Source organism: Pyxicephalus adspersus, chromosome 10, assembly GCF_032062135.1.
Source record: "Pyxicephalus adspersus chromosome 10, UCB_Pads_2.0, whole genome shotgun sequence".
NCBI lineage: Eukaryota > Metazoa > Chordata > Amphibia > Anura > Pyxicephalidae > Pyxicephalus > Pyxicephalus adspersus.
In genome coordinates, this window is record NC_092867.1 from 42,497,138 (window position 1) to 42,524,150 (window position 27,013).

Consider the following 27,013-nt stretch of genomic DNA (forward strand, 5'->3'; position numbering starts at 1 on the left):
TGGCCGCTCAAAGGAAACAGGGCTGATAAAAGTAAGTTTCTTGCAAACATGGCAGATGTTAATGGCTGGAATAGCTGAATGAACTGCTTGAAACACAACTGCATAGTGTTAACTAAATTTAGATAAAACCTGAAACACTGCTTTAAACTCAGAGAGCAAAGCGAAGAGAGAGAAGTGCCAGAAGGCAACCCAAAAAAGCCTGCCTAAAGGACAGAGAGCCTGCAGCTAAACCACAAATCTCACTTGGAAGGGAGATGCACACAGGGACCTGCATAATAGAGAAGAGATCTGTGAAATATTAAAACACATCCTGTCTCTGACACTGCAGCCCCGTAGTTCATGTCTGCTGTGAGGAAAACATTTTCAAATGCATGTAATATACACATAAATGTAGCAATAGCCCCGCTAGAATTAACCTCTTTGTGCAAAGCAGTACAGAAACTATGATGGTGTTGATTATATGGGAAAACCAAGGTAAGTCTATACTGGAAACATCAACAGTATAAACGAATTGAAAAGCCAAATACCATACTATTTAAATTGCTAACCTTAAAAAGGTAAACTTGGGTAGACATTAATATTCTGAAAGTATTCTGGTAATCATGAAATAATATCTAAGTTAAGAATAGTGTTTTTGCAAGGAGTGCCTCTGTGGTGACCACATTTAGGCACCCCCTACAAAATGGTAATATTGGAACAAATAGTTTCATTTCAGGTTTTGGCACTAGCATTGCTGCACATTTAAGACACTACATGTGTCAAAATTTGGCACCAGGGAGCAGTAAATGTTGCTAGTCTTAAGCCTAACTCGTTAAGCTTTAAACCCTGTTACAATTATACCATCTAATGGGCACAATTGTCCGTACATTTCAAGTCAGCATACAAGTCAGCAAAGGGAAGAAGCCAATTTATATGCGTTAGCTAATCTCTAAGGAGTCAAATGCCAATATAACACAAAATTTTCGCTGGATTAAAACTGAGTATGACAACATAGGCCTGACAAAACTTTCTTTGAAATAGGCATTTGTCACTTCATATCATTCGAAATGCCTTTGTGTTGATGAAAGGTATTGCCGGAATAAAAGTCTTCAAGTAATATTGTCACCAAATTTTCAATAGATCGTATTCTGTTGAATACTGTACTGAATGTAGAGAATATTATGCATATGCTTTTCCTTCTTGTTTCAGCTCACATGCCATCATTTTTATTTTTCTTGCTATTTAGAGAAAAGCCAAGCACCAAATAAATAGAAACGATAGTGTCCTTTAGGGCCTGTGCCAACTTTGGTTTTGTATCTACACACTTGTATTGACATACTTCTGAAATATTTCAGAATTTATTGATGAGTGCTTTTAATCTGCAGTTGCTGTTATTCTGACTTCCATTGTGGCTACTTCAAGCTGTTTTTTTTTCATAGACTGCACATAAACTTGTATAGGAATACAAAATCTGTTTGAAGGATACAAAAGCTCATTAAGGGAGGCTCCTAAAATTTAAATTTGGTGAAACAAGTTTGCCTTTTAAACATTTGTATTGCTTCTTCAACAGAAATAAATACATTGTCTTGTATGCATTGTACTGTACCTATCTTATGAAAAAGCTAAAATAAGTGGGATAGTATTTTAGTGCGATCATACTTTATTACAAAAGGCCTACTATATGTTTTTTTTGTAAACACTAGTATAATGTAAAAATCTACAAACATGCAACTGTGAAGCTCATCCAGAAGAGAATAATATATGTCTTTTGTTTATACTTTGTAAACATGATGCACAAAACTTAAATTAATTAATAATGTTTCAAGCTTAGAATAAACAGTGCTGTATATACTAAGAATATACTCTATAATATATTATTCTATCTCTATATGGAGAAGTAATATAAAGTAATATGAAGAGCTTAAAAGCACCAAATTCGGTCTCCACTAATGACTGGTATTGTTGTAAAATATTTATTCTAATCTGAGTTGTACAGTTTGGAAACTTAAAGTAAACCTAGTATAGCCTAGGATATTTTAATATCCTCTTGAAAATAATATTGGGCTGGTATACTGACCAACTTCATGAGTTTAATACTTCTGGAATCACTGACCTGAAACTGGTATGTAAGTTAGAAGCATCAGAGAAGTCGATAGTTTCTATGTGCATGCTAGTTCTGGGTCAGTGACATAAAGCATCCAGGCCAATCAGAGGGTCAGCACAGTACCCTGGAAGGTCCTCTCATGATCTGGTACTTTTTTAAAGCATCATAAATACAGGGGTAGTTTTATCCTATGATATGGGATATAAAATTAGTAAAAGTAGTAAGATTATAACAGCATTGTTGCAAAAAATGATCCAAAAAATCATGTTTTTATTAAGTTTCTCAAAAACAATGTAATCTTTAAACAGGTGTTTTAATTAAATTTATGGTGACATTCCAATGACCTAATGTACCTAAAGAAAACAATTTTTTCCTATGTGTGTACACACAACAATACTATTTGTGGGGAATATGCTGCAGGTTTGAATTATGACTGGCTGGAACCTGACAACACAGTCTAGCACTCAGAAGCAGACACAGGAGACAGTTCTCTTTCACAGCTGTCAGTAGTGACAATTTCTAATCTGACATGTGGATGACTTGTAAAACGCAGTGATACAAACATCATCGGCTAGGACAAACAATCCCTTCAGGACTAATGTGAGCTTTGGGTACCATGGATTATTGTTGACCCAAAGAGAGTATCTGTCACACACTGCCCACAGGTCTTTAGCTTACAACCTGGGTGCCAAAGTAATTCAGGAAATGTATCAAACATTTGTTAAAAGCTACATATCTTGTCGGTCACTATATTTTGCCTAGGTAATATTTTTAGATATGCTGACCTTGTGTACTATTTATATGTGTCACCGCAATGCATTAAAACCTGACTGTCTAACAAGGCCAAACCACCTGTACAAACTTAACTCCAAGCCGCAACCTAAAAACTTAACCTTAGCATTTAACCTTAAATTCATACTCCAGTCATAATATTGGTTACCTGCATCAGTGGAATATTTTTTATTATAATAATATTATATTCTTATATTTTCCCTGTGCAGCAAAGCACCTTTCTGTCCTCAGAACAAGTTTATAAAGCATGGTTGCGTCCCATATTCTGGCTGCATGACCCAGTGTCATGCATTCTTTCCCTGTGTGACTCAGTTGTTTGAACACTCCTCTCTGCTCATTGGGAGTTGCTAGTGGCGAGTTTAGATTTCAACAACCTACCCAAAATATCCCTCCACCGGCCATCTCTTACAAAAACAAACAAGTCCTGTATCCCAAGTATGCATGGACTTCCCACATTCCAGTGGGGTTGGTGGTGGTGGTGGTGGGGCCTTTTTTTAGTTGGAGAACAGGAAATCAATTTTAATTAACTATAAAAACAATCAAAAGTACTACAGAAATCCGGCACCCAAACTGATTCAGGCAGTTATTTTCAACACATTTAAAGATTAGTAATGACAATGTAAAGACAACAGTAAATCAGTTGGTTTTATTTGCCTTGTTGACACCAAAATCTTGTGTTTGTATGTGTAAGATAAACACATACTGCATTTTTATGTAGTGCAGCACACAAAAACATAGTATAACGTCAATTCAAAGAAAGGAAGGTAAAAAAAAACCTGCAAAAAATGCATAGTAAAGTCTATGTGCAATTCAGTAAAAGCAAGCATGTCAATGCACATGCATTTTCTTTGCACTTTTATATACATTGTGGTGAAAAAAAGTCCTTACTGTGACTGCAAACCCTTCATGAGAGACTGCAGGCCCTGTGCTAGCTGGAGGCCAGGTATTGCTGCTGTTTCTATACTACTTGCAAGGGAAGGATTTCTGTTTTTTTTTTTTTTTCAGGTGAAATAAATATTAGCATGCAAAAAATAGCATGCAAGAAAAATCATAGAACTTTTCAAATGTTGTCAGCCCTGGTGTTTGTCTGCTAATCATATGATTTAAAAAAAATAAAGAAACGTGATATCAGCAGCCATTTTAACTATATAGCTATTAAATGAATTAGTAAATATCTGCAAATTTGAGCAAACAGTGCCAAAATACAAACCTTGGTACAATTTTAACAGATAAGACACTATGACACTATATATAGAATATATATTATGTTCATTACCCCATTATGGTGAAAAATGTTGTATTCTGGCAATTATATGAGGTTAATTCTTGTAATGATCGTATTCAGTGAATCAGTTTATTTCTAATCCACATTAACATTGAGGCCAAACTGTGCAATAACGATGACAGTTGAGACAAACTTTTATATTGCCACAGGTGCTTTACCCGTCAGCCTTTATTTTGTTTAAAACTTGTAACTACTTACAAAAGTGTTAGGTGGTTGGCTTTATTTGCTGCTTTATTAAAGTTCATCTAAAATTGCATTTTCATGGGTTAAGACCAACCTGTCCACTGGGTGAAAACAAAGTCACTGCAGAACAAATGGAGTTTCACCATATTCAGGAAGCAAAAAAATCAACTGATCTACTGGTAGGACCAACAGGTCGTGAAACTGTTATTTGGTGGGCTCACAGCAACTGCTGTGTAAACACTTGTGACAAACTGTAAGCAATATGGTTATTCATAAAAAAAGATTCTAGAAAAAAAGTTTTAGCTGAATTTGGGCTTCAAATGCGTGCTTTACTAACATTTGCCACATGTTGAATTTTCCAGTTAAGTCGAATTATTTGGCATTGATGCACACAATATGCATTTGTCATGGGCTTGCAAAAGGGTTCCTGATTAATTTCTCAGATTTTATGTAATTTGCCTTTTACAACATTTGCCAGTTTCAGCAAATAAAAGTTGTCACTTCATGGATTCAGGAAGGAAATATGCAATATGTATATGAGAACAGCATGCATGGGTTTATTTGTCGTCTGTGAAAGAAGCTTGCCAAATGCCCACTTTGACCTGTGGTGGATGATTTGCATACAACTAACACCAATAATTTCCAGACGATTGTCAAATTCCACTCTGATACTTTCAAAATAATAAGGCCACATAGCAGAAGAGAGTGTGAAGGCTCACCACTGAGTTACACATGTAAGAAGAGGAATCTGGAGAGGGATCAACAGCATTAGCTGGTGATTCATGGCCAGAATGGTACGGTGGAGCAGCGTCTGACAATTGTTAACGTTTATTTACCTTCACCACCTGCCTATTATTAAGTAGCAACAAATCCAGAACCTACTGTTGAGATACACACAATACTGGACTCAATTATGTCTGCTTGAACAGATTTAGTAATGCTGTGCTTATTTTCTTCTACACATGACCAGTATTTGTAAAACTCACAACCTGTCAGGCTGCTGTGAGGATGACCGCTAAAACCAGTGACCTCAAGAAAAAGTCCATTGTGACGTCTAAACAACACACAATTTATTTTTCAGGTATATATGTTTATCCAACAATTCACTTCTAAAACACTCCCCTCCACTCTGGCATGCTTGATTTTCCCTTCGTATCTTCCCTATAATCCTGTATTTGTTTCACCTTTGTGTCCACACATTTTCCCTCTCATTTCTAAACTGTCTTCCTCCATTCCCTTTGCTGTCTTGCTGCAGTTCCCCTCAGACAATCAGTGAATACAGGCTCCCACTTTGAACATACCACCTCATCATACAAACTGACACAGCCATGCTTTTCAAAAACCCGCAGCCAATCTGTTAATCATTACTTATTTACAAATGCCTCCGGGCCTGGAGGGGCCTGTAAGGAGCGTGCACGATACCCCAGTCAGCTTCATTTTCCCTGCAAGTGAAATAACTTAAATAAATAAATAAGTGTTAGGAATACAGAAAATAAATAAATAAGAAAAAAGGAAACACTCCCCTTAGGCAACCTAAACCCATCACTTTCCATTGCACATAAAATGTACTGGATAACACTAAAGTATTTAATATATATATGGTATAATATACCTACAGGAATGGCCTTTTGTGCAGAGCATGGCTGTCTGGTATCTGGTAATTTGATGTTTTGCTAAAGGCAACAGCAAAAGAAAAAAAATGCACCTACTGTAGTGAACTGTCAGTGGAATTCTCTAAGGCCTGTAGGGTAAAGATGTACCCTACAGCATCAGAATCTTGACATGGCTTTGAAGCACATGAAAACTGTGTAAATAACTCCCTGGAATTATTATCACTCAAGATCAAAGGAAGGAGAGAGATTTAACAAAACTAGAAAAGGGGGTGAGCCATTTCAGCTCCATGAGGCCAGTTAGTGTTTGCAGTTTTTCTCTGATTTTATTATTTCAGCAATGTGAAAGCCAGAAGTACAGAAAAAAACACTATTTTATACAAGCACTCTGTCAGTTCTGCTTCAAGCTTAGTAGTCTAATATTTCGAGATTTCTAACCAGGCACCATTTTACTACTTGAATATCTCAAAGAATTTGTCATGCAGTTGGTTTACATTTGTATTTATTGTATGTACAATGAAGCTAATTCAGATTAGTACTGGTGCAGAACACTTGTATTAGCGGTTACAATTACTCAGAACAAAGTCTCGTATTTGCTTTTTTTATCATTTTTTTTTTATTAGATCGTTTACATTTTTCTTATGCAAATTTTGCTTTCTGTTAGCCAGATTTTAATTGGCTTCACTATGTTTCATTGTTGAATTTTAATGAATAAAAGCCCATGTAGTTTCTGTTAGTCAACTGACAACACAAAGTTGGAACTTGGGTACAATCATTACTGAACAGTTTGGATGTGAAGATGCCGGAGCTGTTTTTTCCCCAAGAAATGCAGTACTGTTTATCTGAAAGTTCTGTCTGAATCTGTAACTCACAGTTCCTGTCCTGCAGACAGCTACTAACAAAGTTTTGAATCTCCTAATTATTGTGCTGTCACGTCATGCCTGCATTATGTAACTACAGAAAAACCTCAGCTGAACAGCTTGCATGTTATTAGTTTTTCTCTCTCTCCCTTCACCGTCCAAATCAATTAATGAAGATTTGATTTCAATCGACAGCATAAAAGGGAAGGTAATTCTCAGGTTCAGCTTAGATTGTACTAATACATTCAACACAGTCCCAATGAACAGATAGTTGTACTCGCAGGCACTGCTTCAAAGAGAGACTAGCCTTAGGCTACCATATCACGGGAGCTGGCTGATTGGTTCATGTTATCATTAGTGCCACCGCTCGTTTGCAGTTACACAGAAACAGGACGAGGCGAGAATGCTCCCACTTTACAGCCGACGTATTTTTCAAACGCCTTTTCAAATTGTTTTCCGTGACAGAAATTGTTTTTTTAGCTCTGTCATTACCTGCTGATACGCTGACAGAATAAATACTCATGCTTTAAAAAGCCATCTAACAACCCTGCAGGTTTTTTTCACCCGTCCTCATTTTTTTCCTTTAGCTGCAACATTTATTTAGAAACAGTAAAATAGAGATGAGGTTTTAAACACATACTGTGACATTGCCTGCTGCTCCGTGGAAGAAAGAAAGCGTATCCAAGGGTAAAGGCAGGCCTTTAAAGCCATTCATCTCAGTACATAAAGTTAAGGTCTCAATGCATTAAGATTGAGCTAAATGCTGCAGCACCTTGGACAGCTTGTCAGGATATGTCAAAGCACACAGCTGCTGTACCTCGGACAACTCTCCAAGACCAAACAGCATCAACACAGGAGCTTTGTAGAGAGTACCAGTTTATGGCTTTAAACATAATAGAAAGGATAAAAGATGTAAGTGCCTTCTCTGTAAAGCAGAGGCATATGTTTCTTTTTACTAGACTGCCACCTCAACTGAGTTTTAGAGTGAACCTGTCAAGATGAAAATACAGGTGCTGCCACTGTCGATTTATTTTAGAAGTTGTTAGATGCTTTACAGGTATTCTAACTTAGTGATTCACTAACCTGGAACAGTTAAGCAGGCAGAAAAGTCAGAATGAGGACAGCCAGGGAACAAACAACTTTTAAAAGAAGTTGGCAAGGTTAACATGCCATTTCTTTCATGAAAGATTCACATTTACAATACCAATTTCAAAGAATTTTTGCATATATATTTACGGTTCCTGTAAGAAGTAAAAATTATATTTTTTAAAGGGCATTTTGGGCTTTTATGTGGTACTCCATATTATCTGTATAAATGCCTTGTTAGAGAGCCACATCAGTGTAGCAAAAATACTGGTACTACACTGCCTACAATAATGAGTGAACAGCCTTTTTTAAGCTCAGCCACAAAACCTCTATTTGAGATCAGGCTTAGCCATACCAGAATATTAATTAACACAACTTGTTTTAGCCATGTGGTTTTTCCTTTGTTTTTGTGGGTCAAAATCTTAATGGAAGACACAGTTTTCCTTAGGGTTTATGCAGCCTGCATTAGGTTTTCCCCAGGATTTCCAGATATTTTGCATCCTCTACCATTCTATTATGCCTTTCAGGCCTGCTACAGTATTATATCCTAACAGCATGATGATTCCACTGCTATGTTTCATCATATGGAAGTTGCACCTATGATGATGTGTGTTTACATTATGCCAAACAAGAAAAGTTTATGGTGATGACCAAAAGCCTAAATTTTGCTCTAAGGTATGTGAAATGTCAAATTAGACTTGGTTACCAATTACTTATTTTGGTGTAGGTTGGTAAGGCAGACATTACCATATTATTAATAACATTATGTGCCTGGCACTATTGAAAAAAAAAAAACACTATCATCATTAGTTAGTACTCTTTAATCAGCTGCATGACACAAAAAGTGATTTATCTGTAATGTTAGAATTGTGGAAGTAAAATTTTATGTTTTTTAAAACAAGAACTAAATTTCTGTTTAGTTAATAGTTTTGTAGTAGTAGTTGTGTTTTATAGGGCAGTCTCTATTTTAGCAAATTATGGGATGAGCAAAACCTATACTTTAAAGAGCTACACCATGGGAGGTATATTAATCACGTTTTACAGTAGTATGTATGAGCCTGATTTGAATATGTTTTTTTGTTATCACACATATGATGGTATAGTAAAAAGACCTACTTTATTGTTTGATTTCATGTTGCATCCTAACATCCTATGTAGTGTAGTTATCTATCTGCATTTCTACTCTGTGTAGGCAGTAAGACATCAGAAAAAAACTGGTCAGTAATTAACGTATATTGTCCAAATTTACAGCAACCTAAGAACTGGCTTTATGGATGCCTCTGTGAAGCACAGATGGTATATATATTGGATTACTAATCATTTATTAAAACAAGTGGCTTGAATATTTAGTAGCATTTAGTGGCAATATTTTGCATTTAGTTCTATATATTATATATATATATATATATATATATATATATATATATATATATATATATATATATATATATTTATATTATCTATATTATACTGACCTAGAAGATGATCATGCAACATGGCAGCCAAATAATGAGAGATACCATTGAAGGTTGATTGTCCTGACACTATTACTGCAAACTACTGACTTTGTGCTCTACTGCTTACCTTATGTGCTATATATTGTACTGACAAGAACTTTCCACTTAGCCATAGACATCTTCAAATACATACCTAGCGAATTTGGGTCACTGTCAGGTTTGGTAGTAAATACATAATAAAATCAAGTTATTGGCCAAGATTGGCTGTTTTGAATTGGTACTGAATCCCTATGTTAACTAATCTGTTTACATGATCTTTTAGTCATGTGATCTTTTATTTCAAATTATCAGGTTTTTGTTTCACTTGAAGACTCCGTGAGATATTTGCTCTTGGGTTCTTGAGTCTACACATTGCAACTTCACACATGTTTCTAGAATGTCATGTATTTTATCACAGATTTTAACATTTTCATTAGTGAATTTTTCAGGGTATAAAAAATGTGTGTATTGGTTTATTTAATAATTTAATTATTTTAAACATATTTTCAATTATGGCAAACATATTTCTTTTAAAATATCTTCAAATAATTGCATAAGCTAATAAGGAATATTTGGCCGTTATATGAAAACTGTTTGTCTTATAAAGACTGTTAGGATGGCCATAAAAAACATCTGTTTTGCACTCTTACCTCATCATATTGGGAGATGAGTTTGGGGAGTGTCGCATTCCTCCATTCCGCTGCTTTTTCTTGGGTGACAATGCTGATGGCTGCTCATCTTCAACTGCAAACACAGGCAAAGCAGGCAAAGTGGTCAGGCAGGGGGGATTGAGGACTGTAGACAGAAAACAACAAGAAACTAACAGAAAAAGAACAGAGGTGACAGGATTACACACAGAACATCGAACAAGCCAATCACTCACAGGTTTACCACCACTAGATTTAAATTAGGAAAATTTAGGATAAAGTAGGATAGGAGCTATTAGTTAATCACAGAATCATGGTAAAAACTAAAACTAAAAGAGGATCAGTTTGAAACACTACATGTGCTGTTATAGCAGGCGCTTAATTACAATTCATTTAGGTTCCCTTTCTGGAACCAATAATTTTCTGACACCATTAGAACTCCTGTATGTCATTAGGGACTACAAAAGCAGTGTAACTGCAAGCACGTTCTAAATATGATAAATTCACTACATTGCCTGGATCTCAGGTTTGCAAACCAATTATTCAACATTATTTGTGTTATTATACTACTAACAGATTTGAGAAACTCACCTGCTTTATTAAAAAAAAAATCTAGATAAAATTTTATAGTTGTCCACTGACTGGTGTGACAATAGCTAAATTGTTACAGTTTATACTTTTCTGTACTACTTTTTCCCTAAATATTTTGAAAGCATAAAACCCTAATTAACTGCTTAACTTGAAAACTACACAGCACTACCTTTTACTTGATGTACTAGTGTATAACTACCTAGTAAGTTTATTACATATTTTCTGAAATAGACAAGAAAGCATTTTTTTTTCTTGAAATGTAAAGGTATGTATACAAAAAATATTTATATAATAAATATATTATTAAAAAAACAGATACAAATAAAAGTATTTTAAAATATTTTTTTACATAAAATATAGTACTTAATCAAACTGCTCATGACTATCACTGTTACTGACTAGAGATGGAGTTGTCCGAGCTTGTATGTTTATGCCTATGGAGGTAAAGTGGCCAAACAACCTCCTCACTAATTTAACTGAATCAGGAACTCCGGAATCAGGTAAATCCCATTACAGGTACCTAAATAATGGCACACATTTTAGATTGTATGCATTTACACCATTTTGGTTATGTCTTTCTACTTCAATTTATAAAACAACATGGTATATGCTTTTTTCACCCCAAGTTAACCATTGTGTAATGTCAGCCTCCATGTGAAATCTATCCTGGGAAGATTCCAAGTTAATCTCCAATTACCTCCTCCCCTACAGTATTTCTAGATTTGTACTGTTAGCTGTTTGTTCTATTAATTAAACCCTCAAGGGTTCTGAAATATATTGGATTAGCATAGACTTCATTTTCAGGGCTCTACTGAACAATTTAAAGCACTGTTAACCTGTTAATGGCCCACTTTTTTTTTCTACAACAAAGCAATCAAACCCAGCAGTAAGTTACAAATGATTAATATCCTTCACTGAAGAACTATGTTATGCATCAGAATGGCTATCTCTGCATATAACAAACAAAAACCAGTTCAGAACCCAGTTGTGAAATCACGGTCCCAATTTTTGGTAACTATATTGTTGTTGCAAAGTCTTAAGTTTTTCTTAAGTTATACTTTTAAAATGCAAATACACTTGTGCTTAGTAGCAGTACTTATTTACACAATTGTTTCTAAATATTATGTTATCAATAAAACACAGGATTGGAAGTGTACAAACCCTTATACAAAATGACCAAGTTTTAAAAAATACAAGCTCGATACTTGCTTTTTTCATATGGCCCATTTTTGCTACTCTACAGGAAGTTAACCTGACACAAAATATGTTGGACCTCTTCTTCTATAAATGAAGAAGTAGTAGTATGATAGGCATAGAAAAAAAGTAGTAGAGAAATTTGCAGTGTTAAAAAAACAATCCTTTGTGCATTTTTTTTTATATAAGATTTTGAGGGTGTAAAATACCTAATTTTAAGCCACATTGATTGGGCATTAAAATTTTTGCATCCTGGTTATTGCTAATTCAAAGTCAGGCTCCAAAGAAGGAAGGTTTTAGAATACCAAAGTTCCAACTTTGCGCTCAGAAAGGAATTCTAGTTAAAATGCTTGGTTGGGATGATTATACAATTATTGCTAGTATTGGACCAGTTTTGGCATTTCTAAAAAATGTAATTAGATCTCCCTGCAAAAAGGAGATTCTCTGTAAGACAAATGCAACAGACTTAGGGGAGTATGGTAGAACAAAGATATTTAGGGTATTCTTTGCAAAAACTCGAAAAAAAAAAAAAGGATTTTACTTTGCAAGGTGGTTTTATTGGGCTGTTGGTCCTGGTAAGTAATATATACCGGTAGTAATAAAGTAATATAAAGTATGTCTCGAGGCTTTCTTATTCTTGAGAATGGGCGAAAGTGATATTACGTCCATTGTATAGTCAGGTGGGTGAGCTTTTGTGTGGTAAACCTAAGCACTTCAATAAAAGAATAAACAATTTTCACCATAAACTATATCCCCCAACCATGGACCCAAATGATCCAAAAACACAAAAAGTAAATTAAGGTTGTTAGTTTCAACAATTTAAAAACCCACACGTTGTGAGTAGTGTCATAGACTTAGCACCCCTCTAGAAATGACTCCATATCTTTTGTGGCGTTAATAGGTTTATAAAGTAAAAAATAGGTGAATTAAATATACCAAATACTTTTTAAAACATTTAGGGCTGCCTTGGCAGGTCGATGGCATTGGTTTATAATGCCTTTGAGATTTCTCAGGATTTATCAACAGATGCATTTAACCTGAAACTGATCTCCTTCATACATTTGATCTGCTTCAAGCATGTTTAACATTCCCATAAACATGAAGGGGAATGCAAAATCTCTCTGGTATGAACAAAAGCTAGTTGTCACAGACTGAACAGCTACTAATGTTGCCCCATGCATTGGGGTGGAACCATGTTGTTCCTAGGTGTTAATAAACTTGAAAAAATATTGGATATAACTATGCTTTACTAATATTGTGATGTGTACATATATGACAGTTACATGCTGTGTTTTGTGTGTAATTAAAAACAAATTAAAATTTGTCTTTTTATTTGGAAAGGGCAAATTTGCAATTATACCCATCAGGTGAAAATTTTATAAAATATTTTAAACAAGTGTTTTACAGCATAGTGGTACTTCTATCTGTAATGCCACATATCAAGGATGTCATTTCAACAGGAGTTTTGTTATTTATCACTGCAAATCTTGATCTACCTACTTAGACCTTGGTTGAAAACAGGTTGCTTAGGGTGGTAACGGTATTTGCCTGGTAAGCTGAGAGCCCGCTGCAACCCGAGGTTGGAATTTTTTCCTGTGTCAGAGGAGTTCAGTAATTGTAGGTGAAGCAGAGAAGGATCACAAGGTAAAAACAGACTTCCTTTGCGGTTGTTAACAAGGGGAACAGGCTCTTGGGGCTCAGGGCTGAGTTTAGGGCCAAGTACAGAATTGGAAGTGGCATTCTGGGGTAGAAAGGATAGTCTGTGGACACTTAATCTAGCTTCTTTCTTTGTGGCTGAAGAAGGGGAAATAAAAAAAGTGAACAATTAGAGACATACCAGGAAACAGGGGGGACTGTAGAATAATGAAAACTTTTGGAAGTGATGGTTACAAAAAAAAAATATTTATTTGTCTTTACGTCGGTCTGATTGTTGCCAAAGACAAATGTTCAACAACATGACAAATGTTGTCTCAGGCGAAAATCTGACGTGTAGCGCAGTTCCCCAATGTCATTTATCCATTCACTATGGCAGAATAATGAACAACCAATTGGGAATGACCACTGTGTATTTCTAGGAAAAACAGCACCCCAGGGTATGGCTTGCTTGCCCTCCAGCCTTCCTTCTTCATAGACCAGAATGGCATTGTGTGCACAGCACTCATTCGTTTGTCTGTCACTGGAAGGAATCAGGAAGGATTGTTTCCAGTGACTGTGATCTGACGTGTGTGTATATAGCCTTACTGTATTTAAACTTAAACACAATTTAAAACACATGGCACAAAACAAGAAAACCAAAATAGGTTCCACAAATTTTGATACAAATAATTATTAGAATCCCTTTGCTCAATTGCCCAGCAAGCTGTCTGGTCCTTTATTCTCAACAAAAAGCAAATGCAGCTTAACAACTGTATATTTTCCTATATGAATGCATTTCATTAAATATTTCTGTAATATCACACATAAATACCACACTTTGTGAGCCACATATGTTCCAACAATGCTGCCTGCTTTGTTTCTGGGTTCTGTCATCTACCTCATTCTTACAGTTTTACAATAGTGCACAGGACAAGATTTATACTTTTTTTGCTTTCTAGGATTACTGTTTGCCTGCACAGTAAACTGCTTAACCGAAAATCAGATTTCACAGACACACAAGTCATGCAGAGGCTACGAGCAGAGAGGGTAAAAATGACAGCTTGCCCACTCTGCACAAATATACCCAGGACTAAAATAGTAGGGCAATCACCATATTCAACTAGCACTTTGGCTGTAGCTCAGCAGAAACATATTAGTAACATAGTGGGCTTGATTTATTAAAGTTCTAAGACTATCATGGATGAACCTGGGTGATCCACCAAACCTAGAATTTCCTAAAAGTATTTTACTATTAGTTGGCAAATGATTTTAATCCTGCATCAGATCCATTTCAGGTTTTCTGGATAACCCAGGTTCTCCTATGATAGTCAATCTTCTCCAGTGTTGGAGACTTTTAATAAATCAGCTCAAATGTGTAAGTATCTGTACAATTGATAGTATAATATATTTTGCCTAACGCTTAACAGAAACATGATTTTTAAAATTCCAGACAGATGCCATCACTGTCTTGAGTAACAAAAGTAACAACCCTAAAAACTGTTACAGCCAGTTGAGCAAAAATCAATTGGGGGCTTTCTGAAGGTGACGTTTTTGTGCCCACATGTCTTGATAACATCTAATGAGCATTTCAGAAGAAATTTCTACCGTAACTTTATACCACAACATTAATAAATGTTTTGTTTTAGCAGGGCTAACATTAAACTGTGCACATTATAGTAGCATAATGCAGATCATTGTTTATCAAATTCATTAATTAAAAAATATCAACACACTTCAAATACATAAAAATTAATGTATGTAATCCATAAAATACATTCATTGGTTATTTGAGAACTTTTTATGACGTTAATCACAGCTTCCTCTGGAGTTTATGTAGATTTACTTGGCCATGTGAAAGAAAAAAAAGTTACTGGAGAAAACTGTGTGGATCGCAGCTTACATTATTCAACATGTCACAAGATAGTCCAGATCCATGAGTAACCAATCATTTTTATTTACCTTTGCATAATTATTATTTTAGCATTAGGTATTTTTTAAAAATGCATTGACAATTCACAGTTAACGAAAATGTCACACAGTGAAAAAATTACTTTATGACCCAAACTATTCTGGAATTGATGTGTAATGCATTTTTAAAACACATAATATGACCTAAAATTTGCAGGTATCTACTTAATTTGCTAACTTTGCTTTTTAAACTCAGTCCATTCAGTTATAACATTGAGATTACTTAAAAAAAAAAAACTACTACTTTAGTCAAGTTTCTAAGTAGTTTTTAACATTAAGCAAAATCTGACTACTCCTGGGGAACTATCAGCAGCTGGATGTAAGGTAACCCTATACCCTCAAATACATTTTAATTTATAATACTATTCCTTATTTTTATATAAAGCTTTCTCAACAAATAAATTGTTAATTTTAATTTTCGGAAAAGCCATTGTTGACAGAATTGTCATTGTTTCTCACAGAGACTTCAAAATAGAAGGTGCAATAGGTTACAAAAAGGACGTCAGCAGAAATTCTAATCATACTCTTAAAAAGAAAAAGAAAAAAGAAAAAAAAGTTGCAATTAGATAAACTTTAACAAATGTTTGAGATTTAACTGTGTAATTGCATCAATGGTTTGTTGACAATGCAGGTATGCAGAAGGTATGTATGTATGTATGTATGTATGTATGTATGTATGTGTATATATACATAATATTAATTATGTAGGAGATGCATGAGCATTTTCAATTACTTATGGCTAAAAGGGACAGGCTAGACACTATAAAAAAAAGTAGCAAGCTACAGCTGATGTCAGACCCTGAGGACCCATTGCATGAAAAATCCCAGCCAAAGAAAGGTGGATGTTGGTTAATTTAAGTCATCTTGTGACAACATATCATTGGTAATTTAAAGGTATCCAAAGAGTACTTGTAAATTTCTGAAAAAAGTTTGGAAGTATAATTCAGATGCTGTACTGAAGTGAGGTCCAGGTGTTTCCATAAATGGCCATCTAATTACAATCTGTAGATTCTAAAGATAGATTCAGAGATAAAATCTTGGAATATAAATATGTTGGAAAGTTTCATAGGAAGTTTCTCATTATTCACTTTCTCTGATGAACTTGGCTGTAGATTTTGTCATCTATCAATGATCAGCCGTAGAAGTAAGAGAATCCTTTTGCCAGGTTTACAGAGAGGGTAGAGCAATGATTGGTGTATCAGGTGCAGATCTGTGCTGACACAGGTCTGAAGGGGCCCATAGGACAGAGAACTCAAGAGGCTGCGTGAATCATAAACAGTATACTTCACTATATACCAGGCTCTTACACAAGTGCACGTTCCCAGTTAAATTCATCAACACATATGCACACAATAAAGCCAATTTTTACTGGATGACAGTCCATCAATAATTTTATTAATCCTAATCTGCCAGTTTATAATTGTTGGAGAAAAGTAGAGAACAAAATAATCCCATGGAAAAAAGAAGAAATTAGTTTGGGTACAACACATTTATAGTAATTCTCTATGTTAATCTCTGCCAATGGATGCAAAACATAAAATTACATATGTTTTAAAAGTAATTTATATTGTGCAAAGGCACCTTTTGTAAGGATATACTATAGTAAATTGTATTCTGTAATTCTTGGTTATTTTACAAAAAAAACGCGTTTACTTCTGTAAACATGCTATCCAGATACTGCTGTATAAAATGCACATACAGCACTGAAAGCATCAGTATAGAAAGTCTTGGGGTTTGTAGTTTATTTTGCAATTATGCAACTACCTGCATAGGTCAATAGTTAAAGGACTTAAAAAAAAAAAAAAAAATCTTTCTAATTTCAGATAAGAAAACATGGTAATGGTTTCCTCTAGTGGCAAAAGGGTTAATGTAGGAACTGCTAAAACCATACAGCTTCAACCTTTGTGCCGTTAGCTTTGAGCCATCTACAGATGCTTATTGCAGCCGTCAGCTGCCGCATAGACTTAAAACCCAGCACGATAACTCCCAGTCTCATCTGCCCCTTGTCAAACCCAGGAAGTTGGGTTAGGAGGAGACAAAGTGTGGCAGCTTCACTGTGGAACTCGAACAGCCCAGACGGCCCCTGTCTCTCCGTTTTTGGGCAGATCAAGTGATGGCTCCTTAATGCATTCCTTATCAAAGGTATTTTTCCTTCTCCCTCCTCTTTTCTTACAATCCCTTATCAGGTCAAGTAAGCCCAGGGGAGGAGGTACAGTCTATTCAAGCAGAGCTGATACCAGTGCATATTTTAATAGTATGCTACTGAACAGTGCTATATTTATAAACATCATATTCATCCCTATAACATAACAATTTTTCGGGACAAAAAAAAATAATTTTAAATAACTGGAGTCTGTTTAAGGTACCCTCACAGTACTCCAATGCAAGAACAAGGTCCACTGATACCCAAGCCATAGATGGCAAAAACATCAAGAGAATTTTACTTGTCCACATCTACCAACCACCACAGAAATGACAAATAATGTTGCTAGGGTTGCCACGTTTTGTTCTATGAATAAATGATTGGGGGTGGGGGAAGAGTTAAAGCTTAATTAAACTAGTAGGACCGAGTCATAGTAAGCATATTAAAACACTGACAGGCCTTTGTTAACATTATCACCAATGTTTGTCCATCCATATAGAAACAGTGTTCTCCCCAGCCCCTTTTAGCTGGGCACTTTTCAGTAACCACCCGGCTGCTTTTATGTGGCTACTGAAGAGTTGGGTCACAATACAGGGGATGCCACCCGCCTACAATTTCTTCCCACCCAGCCCAAAAAAAAAATTCCTGGGTTGAGCACTGTAAAAATTAAGGTAGCTTAAAACTCACTAAAATAAAAATGGCTTTTTTGCAATTAGTACATCAAATAAAGACAATAAAAAATGTGTGTTATGTTTCTGGTGCAAATACTGGTGTAATTATCAAATTATCTCAAGGTTTTTTGCTTAATTGTGTGCATTTTTCATGTATGTAAAAACATACAAAAAAAAAAAAAAATACACAAAACACAAAAAAACTTTGGGCAGAAGGTAAGCAAAGATAATTGTAAGCTCTTCAGGGCAGGGGCCTTTCCTCTCTCTCTCCTTTCCTCCTCCTGTGTCACTGCCTGTACCTGTCTGTCATTTGCAACACCCATTTAATGTACAGAGCTGTGTATGATGTTGGCACTATATAAATCATATAAATCATATAAATGGACATAATACTCCTGCAAATGTGAGATTCTGAAGATTCTTCAGAAAGAAGTATCTTTTCAACACAGCAAAGTTTGGATGAACCTTCATCCAATCTAACAGGTTTTACCTGTTAGCATTGTAGGGGAACATGTTAATATATTTTATTTTAGCAGCAGAGTTACTTTGTTATAGAAAGAGTATTAACTATAACAAAGCAAGTGAAAATGCAAACACATACTGTAAAATTATGAAACCTACTTTGTGTAATCATGTATTTGAGACAAATTTTTTTTCAAAGAAAAAAACTAACCTAACTACAAACTCCACATCAGTTTTCTTAGAGTCACTTAATGTGTTAACAAGTCAACTGGGCTTTAACTTATGACTGCTAATGCTTTGCCATTAGGAGTGCTTCTTTGCTCCTGCCAGTCAAGAGTCAGGTGGTAAGAACAGTACTGTGCCTCTCTTTTTCATTGAAATGGCTTTGCTTTCTCATGCTTTATACACACATCTGTCTTAGTCACAACTCTCCCACCTCTCTCTGTCTCATCTAATCCATACTTTTTAGCTCCTGCTGTCCACAAGATTAAGATCAACTGTTGTTTTGAGTTGTTCTGCTTTGCTCTCTTCTGTCTAATTAGCCTCTTGTATATATCACTGGGTAATTCTAAGCCTATCACAAGTAATCTCTATCAACCATTCAATATCTATCCATCTATCACAGTGCATCAGTATCCCTCTTTTCCCTGCATCCACCCTTCCTGATCCATCAGCATGCTGTCTCACTAGGTGACTTTTTTTTCTTGGGCTCTGCACCTATCTCCTCTCTGTCAGAGCAGTTTTCCTGATTTCCATTTCACTTCCAGGCCTTGTACCTACCTATTAGTCTATGTTGGTCTAGCTATCAATCTCCAGTAAGCTTTTCTTGTCCTGTCCTTATGAGAAGCTTCCTACAGGGATTAAAGACCTGGAGCTCAGTTCTATGTACCCGTGTCTTTCCAGCCTCGTTCAGTCTTCCACCAAAAGCCATGCATGATATGTCATGGTGAGGGGTTGGTAAAGTAACACGGTACTATTTTTCATGATGTGAATATGCTCCTTTTATCATCTGGCCAGAATTTCCTACTTTAATCTGGCTTGTGCTAAACAAGCCATGAGAAAATCATGTTACGTCAAGGAGGGAAATTATATATATATCTCAGCATTGAATCTTTTGAGGATATTGGAGCTCGTGTAAATAATAAATAATGAATATAAAAGAGAAGAAATTGGGTCAGTAATACTGGTCATTTCAAATATCCATACAGCTGAGACATTGAGGAAGGATTCACTTTTCAGTGCACATTTTCACATATTTATTTATGTTATCAATTGTATTAACACATCAAAAAAGGGACAAACATTTTTGGCCAATGCACATCTCACAGCGCTAAACTAGCACTATTTTAAACAATGGCCTAACTGTGTACATGCCTTAATGTAATGTATGTTAAAAAACATTATAGGGGTAAATGAACCCCTAAGCAATAACTGAGGCTGATTACTTAGTTTAACTAGCAAACGATTACCAAAGTAAGCTTTTACATAGCAGTGGTGTCTGACAGGAATCACAGTTTGACTCTTTGATTTTTTTAAATGCTTTGGTGTGTGAAAAAGAAAGAGTTGTAGCAAAAAATAAAGAACATTTAAAAGTACAAATTTCACTTTAAAAAGAAAATTCAAAAAATTTGTTTATTTTCTATTCATTTCCTATTGTGACGGCTGGGCACCTTTGATGAGTGGCCAGAACGAGTCATTATTTTAATAGGAATTGGATGGGAGTAGAGACTGGGGGAATAATTTATAAATGGAGCTCTTAGTATTTCCATCTAGAATAAAATGTTTGGGGAGGGGGGGGGGACTGTATTGTCCCAAAACATACTTTAAGGAATTTATTCTTTTCTCTCATGCCATATTTATTAACTTCTTACATAACAATCATTCTAGGCTTTGTATATTTTCATCTCTATCACAACGTTATGATCCTTGTTATTCCTTTTTTAAAACCTTATTTGTACTACACCTACATCAAAAAATACTCACAAACACTTACCCTTTTTTTCTTTATCCTATTGTACAGCACCTTAACATTTTGCAGTAAACCCCTAAAGAAGCCAATAAGCAAAACCCGTTGGGAATACAGATGTTACCCTCTTGTTTGTTTTAGAATTCCAGGGAATCCTTTGTATTGTTTGAGGGTTTACATTCGATGCAGTTTAATGGGAACTGACCCAATATCTATTGAATATGTGTATTCTTGAGTTTTGTTTATGTTCTAATCACTTTATATGCTTGTGATTTTAAAAACAAGTTGAATTACTGACTGAAAAAACCCAGTTTTTTTCTGTCCTTTTTTTTCCATTTTAGTAAGGGTAAGTGAGACTGCTCTTTCCAGAGGGAAATTATAGGTTCAGTACGCAAGCAGTAGACTTGGCTCTGGTGGAAGATAATGACCAAATAAAAACTAACATAGATTCTCCACTTTGGCCCAGTTGTGGAATGGGACAGCATATAATCTTTCAAGGGGGAGCTCACTAAATGATTTCTCGACTCTCACCCACCGTTTATGCTTTGTGTGGCGACACCAATCTATGACTGGTCTAATGGGCAGCAATATAGTACAGTATCGTTCATATAATACAATACAGTACAGCCATATGTATCAAGTTACGTCTGAGGGTTGGGCAAAGAGGTCATGCAATTGGTTACTGTGAAAAACAAGTCATCTGTGTATGCTGCCAATTTCTGGGGAACCCGTGTGTTGCAATTGGAAAAAAAAGAAATAATTTAACAAGAAGCCATTTATCCTGACTGCAAAAAAGAGGCAAGAGCAGATGGAGCTGATTGAGGCCATCATACAGCACCCCAATCCTATAAAGTCCAATGACTTAATCCCCCAACAAAAAGTACTCTTTAAAGCCCCCCCAGACTAGCAAGCATTTCCTTAAGTAACTGACCTGGCTTCGTATTAGGAAGAAACACTGTAGACAAGATTGTCATTTAAAAAATATGGGATAAACAAAAATACACCATCATCACTACAACAGCTGTCACTCAGCTACTATGAGATAGAAATGAGAATATTCACAACCCTGAGTCTGACAAGCAACTGTGGTACACCATTGGGTATCTTCTATTTCTGAGATTGGGGAATGTGCCACAAAACATATAAAGAAAAAGCATCATGGGTCTAGGGAAGGCAGAGGTGTGAAGTTGGAGAATTGGGCATCTGATAATGTAAAACCATCAAACTCTGTAAAGGGTGAGAAGGGAGATCGGTAGAAGTATCTAAGTGCATAGACAAATACATGAGGGACTCTCAGAAGTGGGAATTTAAGATACTCCAAAAAGAGCTTGAGATTGTGAGAGGGATTATGATTAGGCCAGATTAGGCCTCCCCTATGTTGTTGGGGAAACGCATGGTGCAAGGCTTCCAACCAAATGACCTATTGGATTTAGTAGGTAAAGACCGTCAATGGGGCCGTGTGAAACAAATGTCTGAAAGTGGTGGCAGGCACAATTACACTACCCAGCCCACCAGGAGTAGGCTAAGTGGATAGGTCCAGTGCAAAGACAGAAGAGCTAGTCAAACAGAAATGTTTATGCCATTGGCATGGTATGGAGCCAGGAGGGACACTAGGCCCCACAGTGTTGCAAGGAAGCCCCAGCGACATGTTTTTTTTTACAACAGTCTCATATAGTGGCTGTCCATACTCATTTTGTGGTTCTCTTACCAGCAACGCTTTATCCAGAAGAAAGTCTGACCTTATGTGTCATGTTAATAAACTGCAATTCTACTGCAGTCAAGTCCACAGGAACAAGGAACTCCCAATTATTGAGGTGGTGTTTAATTAATCATCAACCCAATCATTGCAAAATGGTTAGCCTTGCATGCCAAGTGAAGCAAGATTCAAGAAGGCAGTGGGAGCTGCAGAAAAACAAAGGCACACCACCATGCCCCCAACATTCGTTTTTTTCTTTTCACTATTTACTTTACTTAACTAAATTAATCAATTATTTCACAGATTTCTACATATAGACCTTCATACCTGCAAGGCCTGTAGAAGTGATCAGTAAAGTGATTGGCTGTACTGTCTTAAGCAAAGGCATACCAGCAGAATTTAAATTCAAGTATTTCATAAAATAATACTATAGTGAATATAGGGTTTTAAAATGCATAAAAAAGCTCAGTTTACAGAGGCCAGTGCATGGAAATCAAACTAACATGTACACAATACTGAACAGTATTATCATTTCCCTCTAGGGAGAGACTTCCCTGTCCTCACTATCCACATTCCTCGTAGCACACCAAAATAATTATGGAAATTTCTACTGAAATATACATGTAGCATATGCAGATGGCAGAGCCTGCGGAGCAGATGCTGTGCACCAACTTCCATAAATATAATCAGATCAAGTCTAATGATGTGAAGGGCTTGTTACCAGCATAGCCTACAAGACAATTGGCTTATCTCATTTAGTTTGTTTTATATATAAGTTTTAAAAGGCAGTTTCCTAAAATGTGAAAATACAATTAGGTAGAATAGGTGAGAGATTTAAAAGACAAAACCAGAAGCATAACTAAACAAAAAACTATACTATACTATAACTCAATTGTAAACAATGGCTTTCCTAAAACATTCTAAGGTTTTATAAAAACCTTTAATTAAATGACCTGTGCAGATTTTCCGAAATGAAATCCCAAAAATATTTTATAGCATGCAGCATGGTCATGCTATCAATCTTCATATGTTTTTCCGATACTAAAAGGGAACAAAAATGATGATAATGTCATAAAGATGCTGCAGTGTTTGCAAAAAAAAAAAATAACTTCTATGCTGGGCTCTGGGAGTCCTATTGCCCCATCTCAGCTCCACTCTGAATTTATACAGCATTTAAGGGACAAGCACATGCGACATGTGCCAGTAACAAATGGTGTAGTTTTCTGCTTGCAGTACATTAAACGCAAACAACATTATCCCACTACAATGCTTGGCACCTGGCTAATAATAGCTTCAGATTCTATGCTTTCATTCTAATCTAACTGGTTTAGAAAAATTTGCCCAATCATGTTACGGATATCAGCTCATAAACTTTAGAATTATTTAAATATTTCCTTTAAATAAATGGAATATAGATTCGATAAGTTCACAAAGTAGTACCTACAATTGACTGTAAAAACTACTAAACAATAAAATAGAAGCCTGAAAGACAATATATATAGAAAGGAGATGTGATTCCTGATTTTTCCAATGGAATCAGTATTAAGAGCAGCTAAAAAACAAAAAGAAATGTTTGAAGGATAATGGCACCATCTTGTGGCCACTTTTAAAAAATACAGAATGCTGAAGTTTCCCCACCAGGTGCAAAAAAAAATAAAAATGAGAACTAAATTGAGAATGATATTGTTGCTCATTAATCAGAATTCAAAATAAAATATAAAGCTATAAATCATTCTATCATAATTAAGACTTAAAACAAAAGATCTGCAACTGATTACCTGATTAGGAAAATTATTAATATATCAGAAACCAAATGTGTACATTTGTAAAGTGAGGGTGGGTAACTAATAACTAAGATTACTGTTTAATTGCCTAGTAGTAGGTATGTCAGCTGAATAAATGAGCTGTCAGTTTGTGGCATTTACCCCTCCCTGATGTGTCCCATGCACCATGGATGGCCAGGGGAATCAAACCATGACATATAGATGTATATATCCACTAGGGCAGAACAGTGGCTCAAAAGTTAGCACTCTGGCCTTTGCAGCACTATGTCCCAGGTTCGAATCTTGGCCAGGACATTATCTGCATGGAGTTTGCAGGTTCCTCCAGTGTGGGTTTCCTCTGGGTATTGAGGCTTCCTACCACATTCCAAAAACATGCAATTAGGTTAATTAGCTTCCCCACAAAATTGACCTTATACTGTAATAAAGACAAATAACTATGGTAGCCCCTTTAAGAGACAGCTAGTGACATGACTATGGACTTGTGTAATATGATAGCACTATATAAATACTGTGTAATAATAATAATATAATTAAAGAAATCCATTTCAGAGAAATTGATTTCTATCAAGTTTTTCTGTTTATTTCAGTAATCAGTAATCAAGTTTTACTGTTTATTTCAGTAATCAGAATAAGCCACTGTTTAGAAACTAAAATATCCACATACTTCACAAAGAAGCAATTACATTACCATAATATTTACCATTGACACAAACCTATAGTGATAGTTACACATTAGGTATAATGACTACATTGTGCGGGATAGAGATTTTTTCTAACCAACGTATAAATAAATAGAAGGCAGAAATGTAGGCCTGCAAGTAATAGGTATAACTGGCCCCCTATGTTTCTCCTTTCATTTTTAACACCACAGCTTTAATTAATGATCCTTATGGGACCTGAAATCAAGCAGGATCTAATGGTCTTTAATGAGCGTCAAGTGCCCTGACATCAGAAAACAAGATGCAAGATGCTAATTAATCAGAACTGCAGGGATGTCTAGGGGACGATGCCGGAAGAAACATGATCAGGGCCAAACCCCAGTGGTTCCTTGAAGACCTCAGCTGCTGCCATTTTTAATAGTGCAGTCCTTCTTACTTTCATGTCTGGTCAGGTCTAATGAGTGGCTGACAACCCCACTCCTCAGTCTGTATTGAATAAGACCTGTCAAGACAAGATTTTTACAGGGCCAGACAACATACTTGTCATTAATCTTGTTTTTGCTGGAATTTACTAAAGCAAAATGGATTGGACTATTTGCTAATTACACTTCCAGTTTCTTGTTAGTGGTGTTATTCCCGGGGGCAGCTGGAATGATCTCATCATCCTGTTGTATTTTTTAAATACAGATTTCAAAAAAGTAAAAGTCGTATTATTCTGTAAATATTACAGAATGTAAGCAGTTTAGGTTTTACAGAATAAACCTCTGCACATTTACCAGCAATGGAACAACCTGTATTCTGCATCCCTTATGTATTACTTGCATAGATAATCTGTTCATAATCTTAAAAGAAATTCTTATGTAAAGAACTTCAATAAGACCCATCCATTGTTAATTTCTATCAGTACTACATAGTAGATTTACTGTGCATAACGCAAAATTCAATTAGACACATTATATAGGTTTACGGTCAGTTGGTGAAGATTTATTTTAAATTATATTATATCTGGGTTTAGACTTTAGTATATCAAATAAAAAAATTAAATTTGTTTATTAAAAATTACAATAAAAAAAAAGTATCTATTTTACCCCAAAAACAAATATTTATTACATTGCAGAATGCCAGTCCTTAGATGTGCTGGCTGCAAGTTTTCATTTTCAAGCTGAGAACACTGTCAGCAAGTACAGAAAATACCTGGTAATCTTGCCAGAAATGCAGTGTCCTTGCCAATTCCTGTGAGCTGGAAAGACAGTAAAAAACAATCTCATCTTTTGTAAACTACTAATCCCATCAAGCTACCCTGTAATGGAGATACACAAAGCCAGGTTTTTTTTTAAGTCCAGCCTGAATTGCAACCATTGCAGCTTCTATAGATACAGTGGAAATATTAACACGGTTTTAAATAGTCAGGTAGAAATTTATTCTCAAGGTTACCAGTGGAAAATATAGGGAAAAGGCCTAAAAAAGAAAGCCAATGCAGTCACTACATTTAAGAAATGGATTTAGCCCGCATAATACAAATTTTTGTTTTTGGGTTCAGATACACTTTACATATATTCAGTTACAGAGTATTTGGGTATACAATTTTGGAATCTGAGTAGTCTGTGCCATTAATGATTTTTTAATTAGCAAGTACAGAAAAAGGTTGGAAAAGGTTTTTATTTCTGCATGCCACTCGGAGACATGGAGAAATGTTCCCAGCGATACAGCAATCAATACCTAGCAATGTTCCCAAACTTTCCCCAAGCTTTAAAGAAATAATAGTGTTGTCGCTGTCTGTGTCTTCACTGTTGTGATTTACTTTTTCATTTAGTCCTAATAACACAGGAAGTTAATGGAAATCTCACTAGTATAAAGGGACAAGTATAACTGGCTGCAGTTCTGACCCTTGCTTATTCTATCAAAAATAAAAAATAAACTTAAAAATATATGTAGTTACCAAAATGATCCAACACTATATGTATGTCATTCAAAATTTATAGTGGCACAATAATACAAATAATGAAATAATAATGTTTAGAATCAAACCAGATAACTAAGACAAAAAAATGTGTGGAAAACACAGAATATCTGTATGACTTAAATATCCTGATATCCTGAAAGCCACACAAGAATATCTGCTTGACTGTAAAGATACTGTTTTATTGCTGCAAATAAAGATATTCACCTGTTTAAAAGGTTAATGGGTACACAGAACAAAAC

At 35.5% G+C, this 27,013-nt stretch overlaps 1 protein-coding gene across 1 annotated transcript in view; it reads right to left on the reverse strand.

The window, feature by feature from the left end:
* The window catches only part of KCNMA1 (potassium calcium-activated channel subfamily M alpha 1), a gene marked incomplete in the record, with an annotated part of 294,379 nt that overhangs the window by 34,157 nt on the left and 233,209 nt on the right, over nucleotides 1–27,013 (reverse strand). Inside the window, 1 exon segment of the mRNA XM_072424926.1 lies at nucleotides 10,046–10,139. Within this exon segment, the coding sequence (XP_072281027.1) occupies nucleotides 10,046–10,139 (94 nt within the window).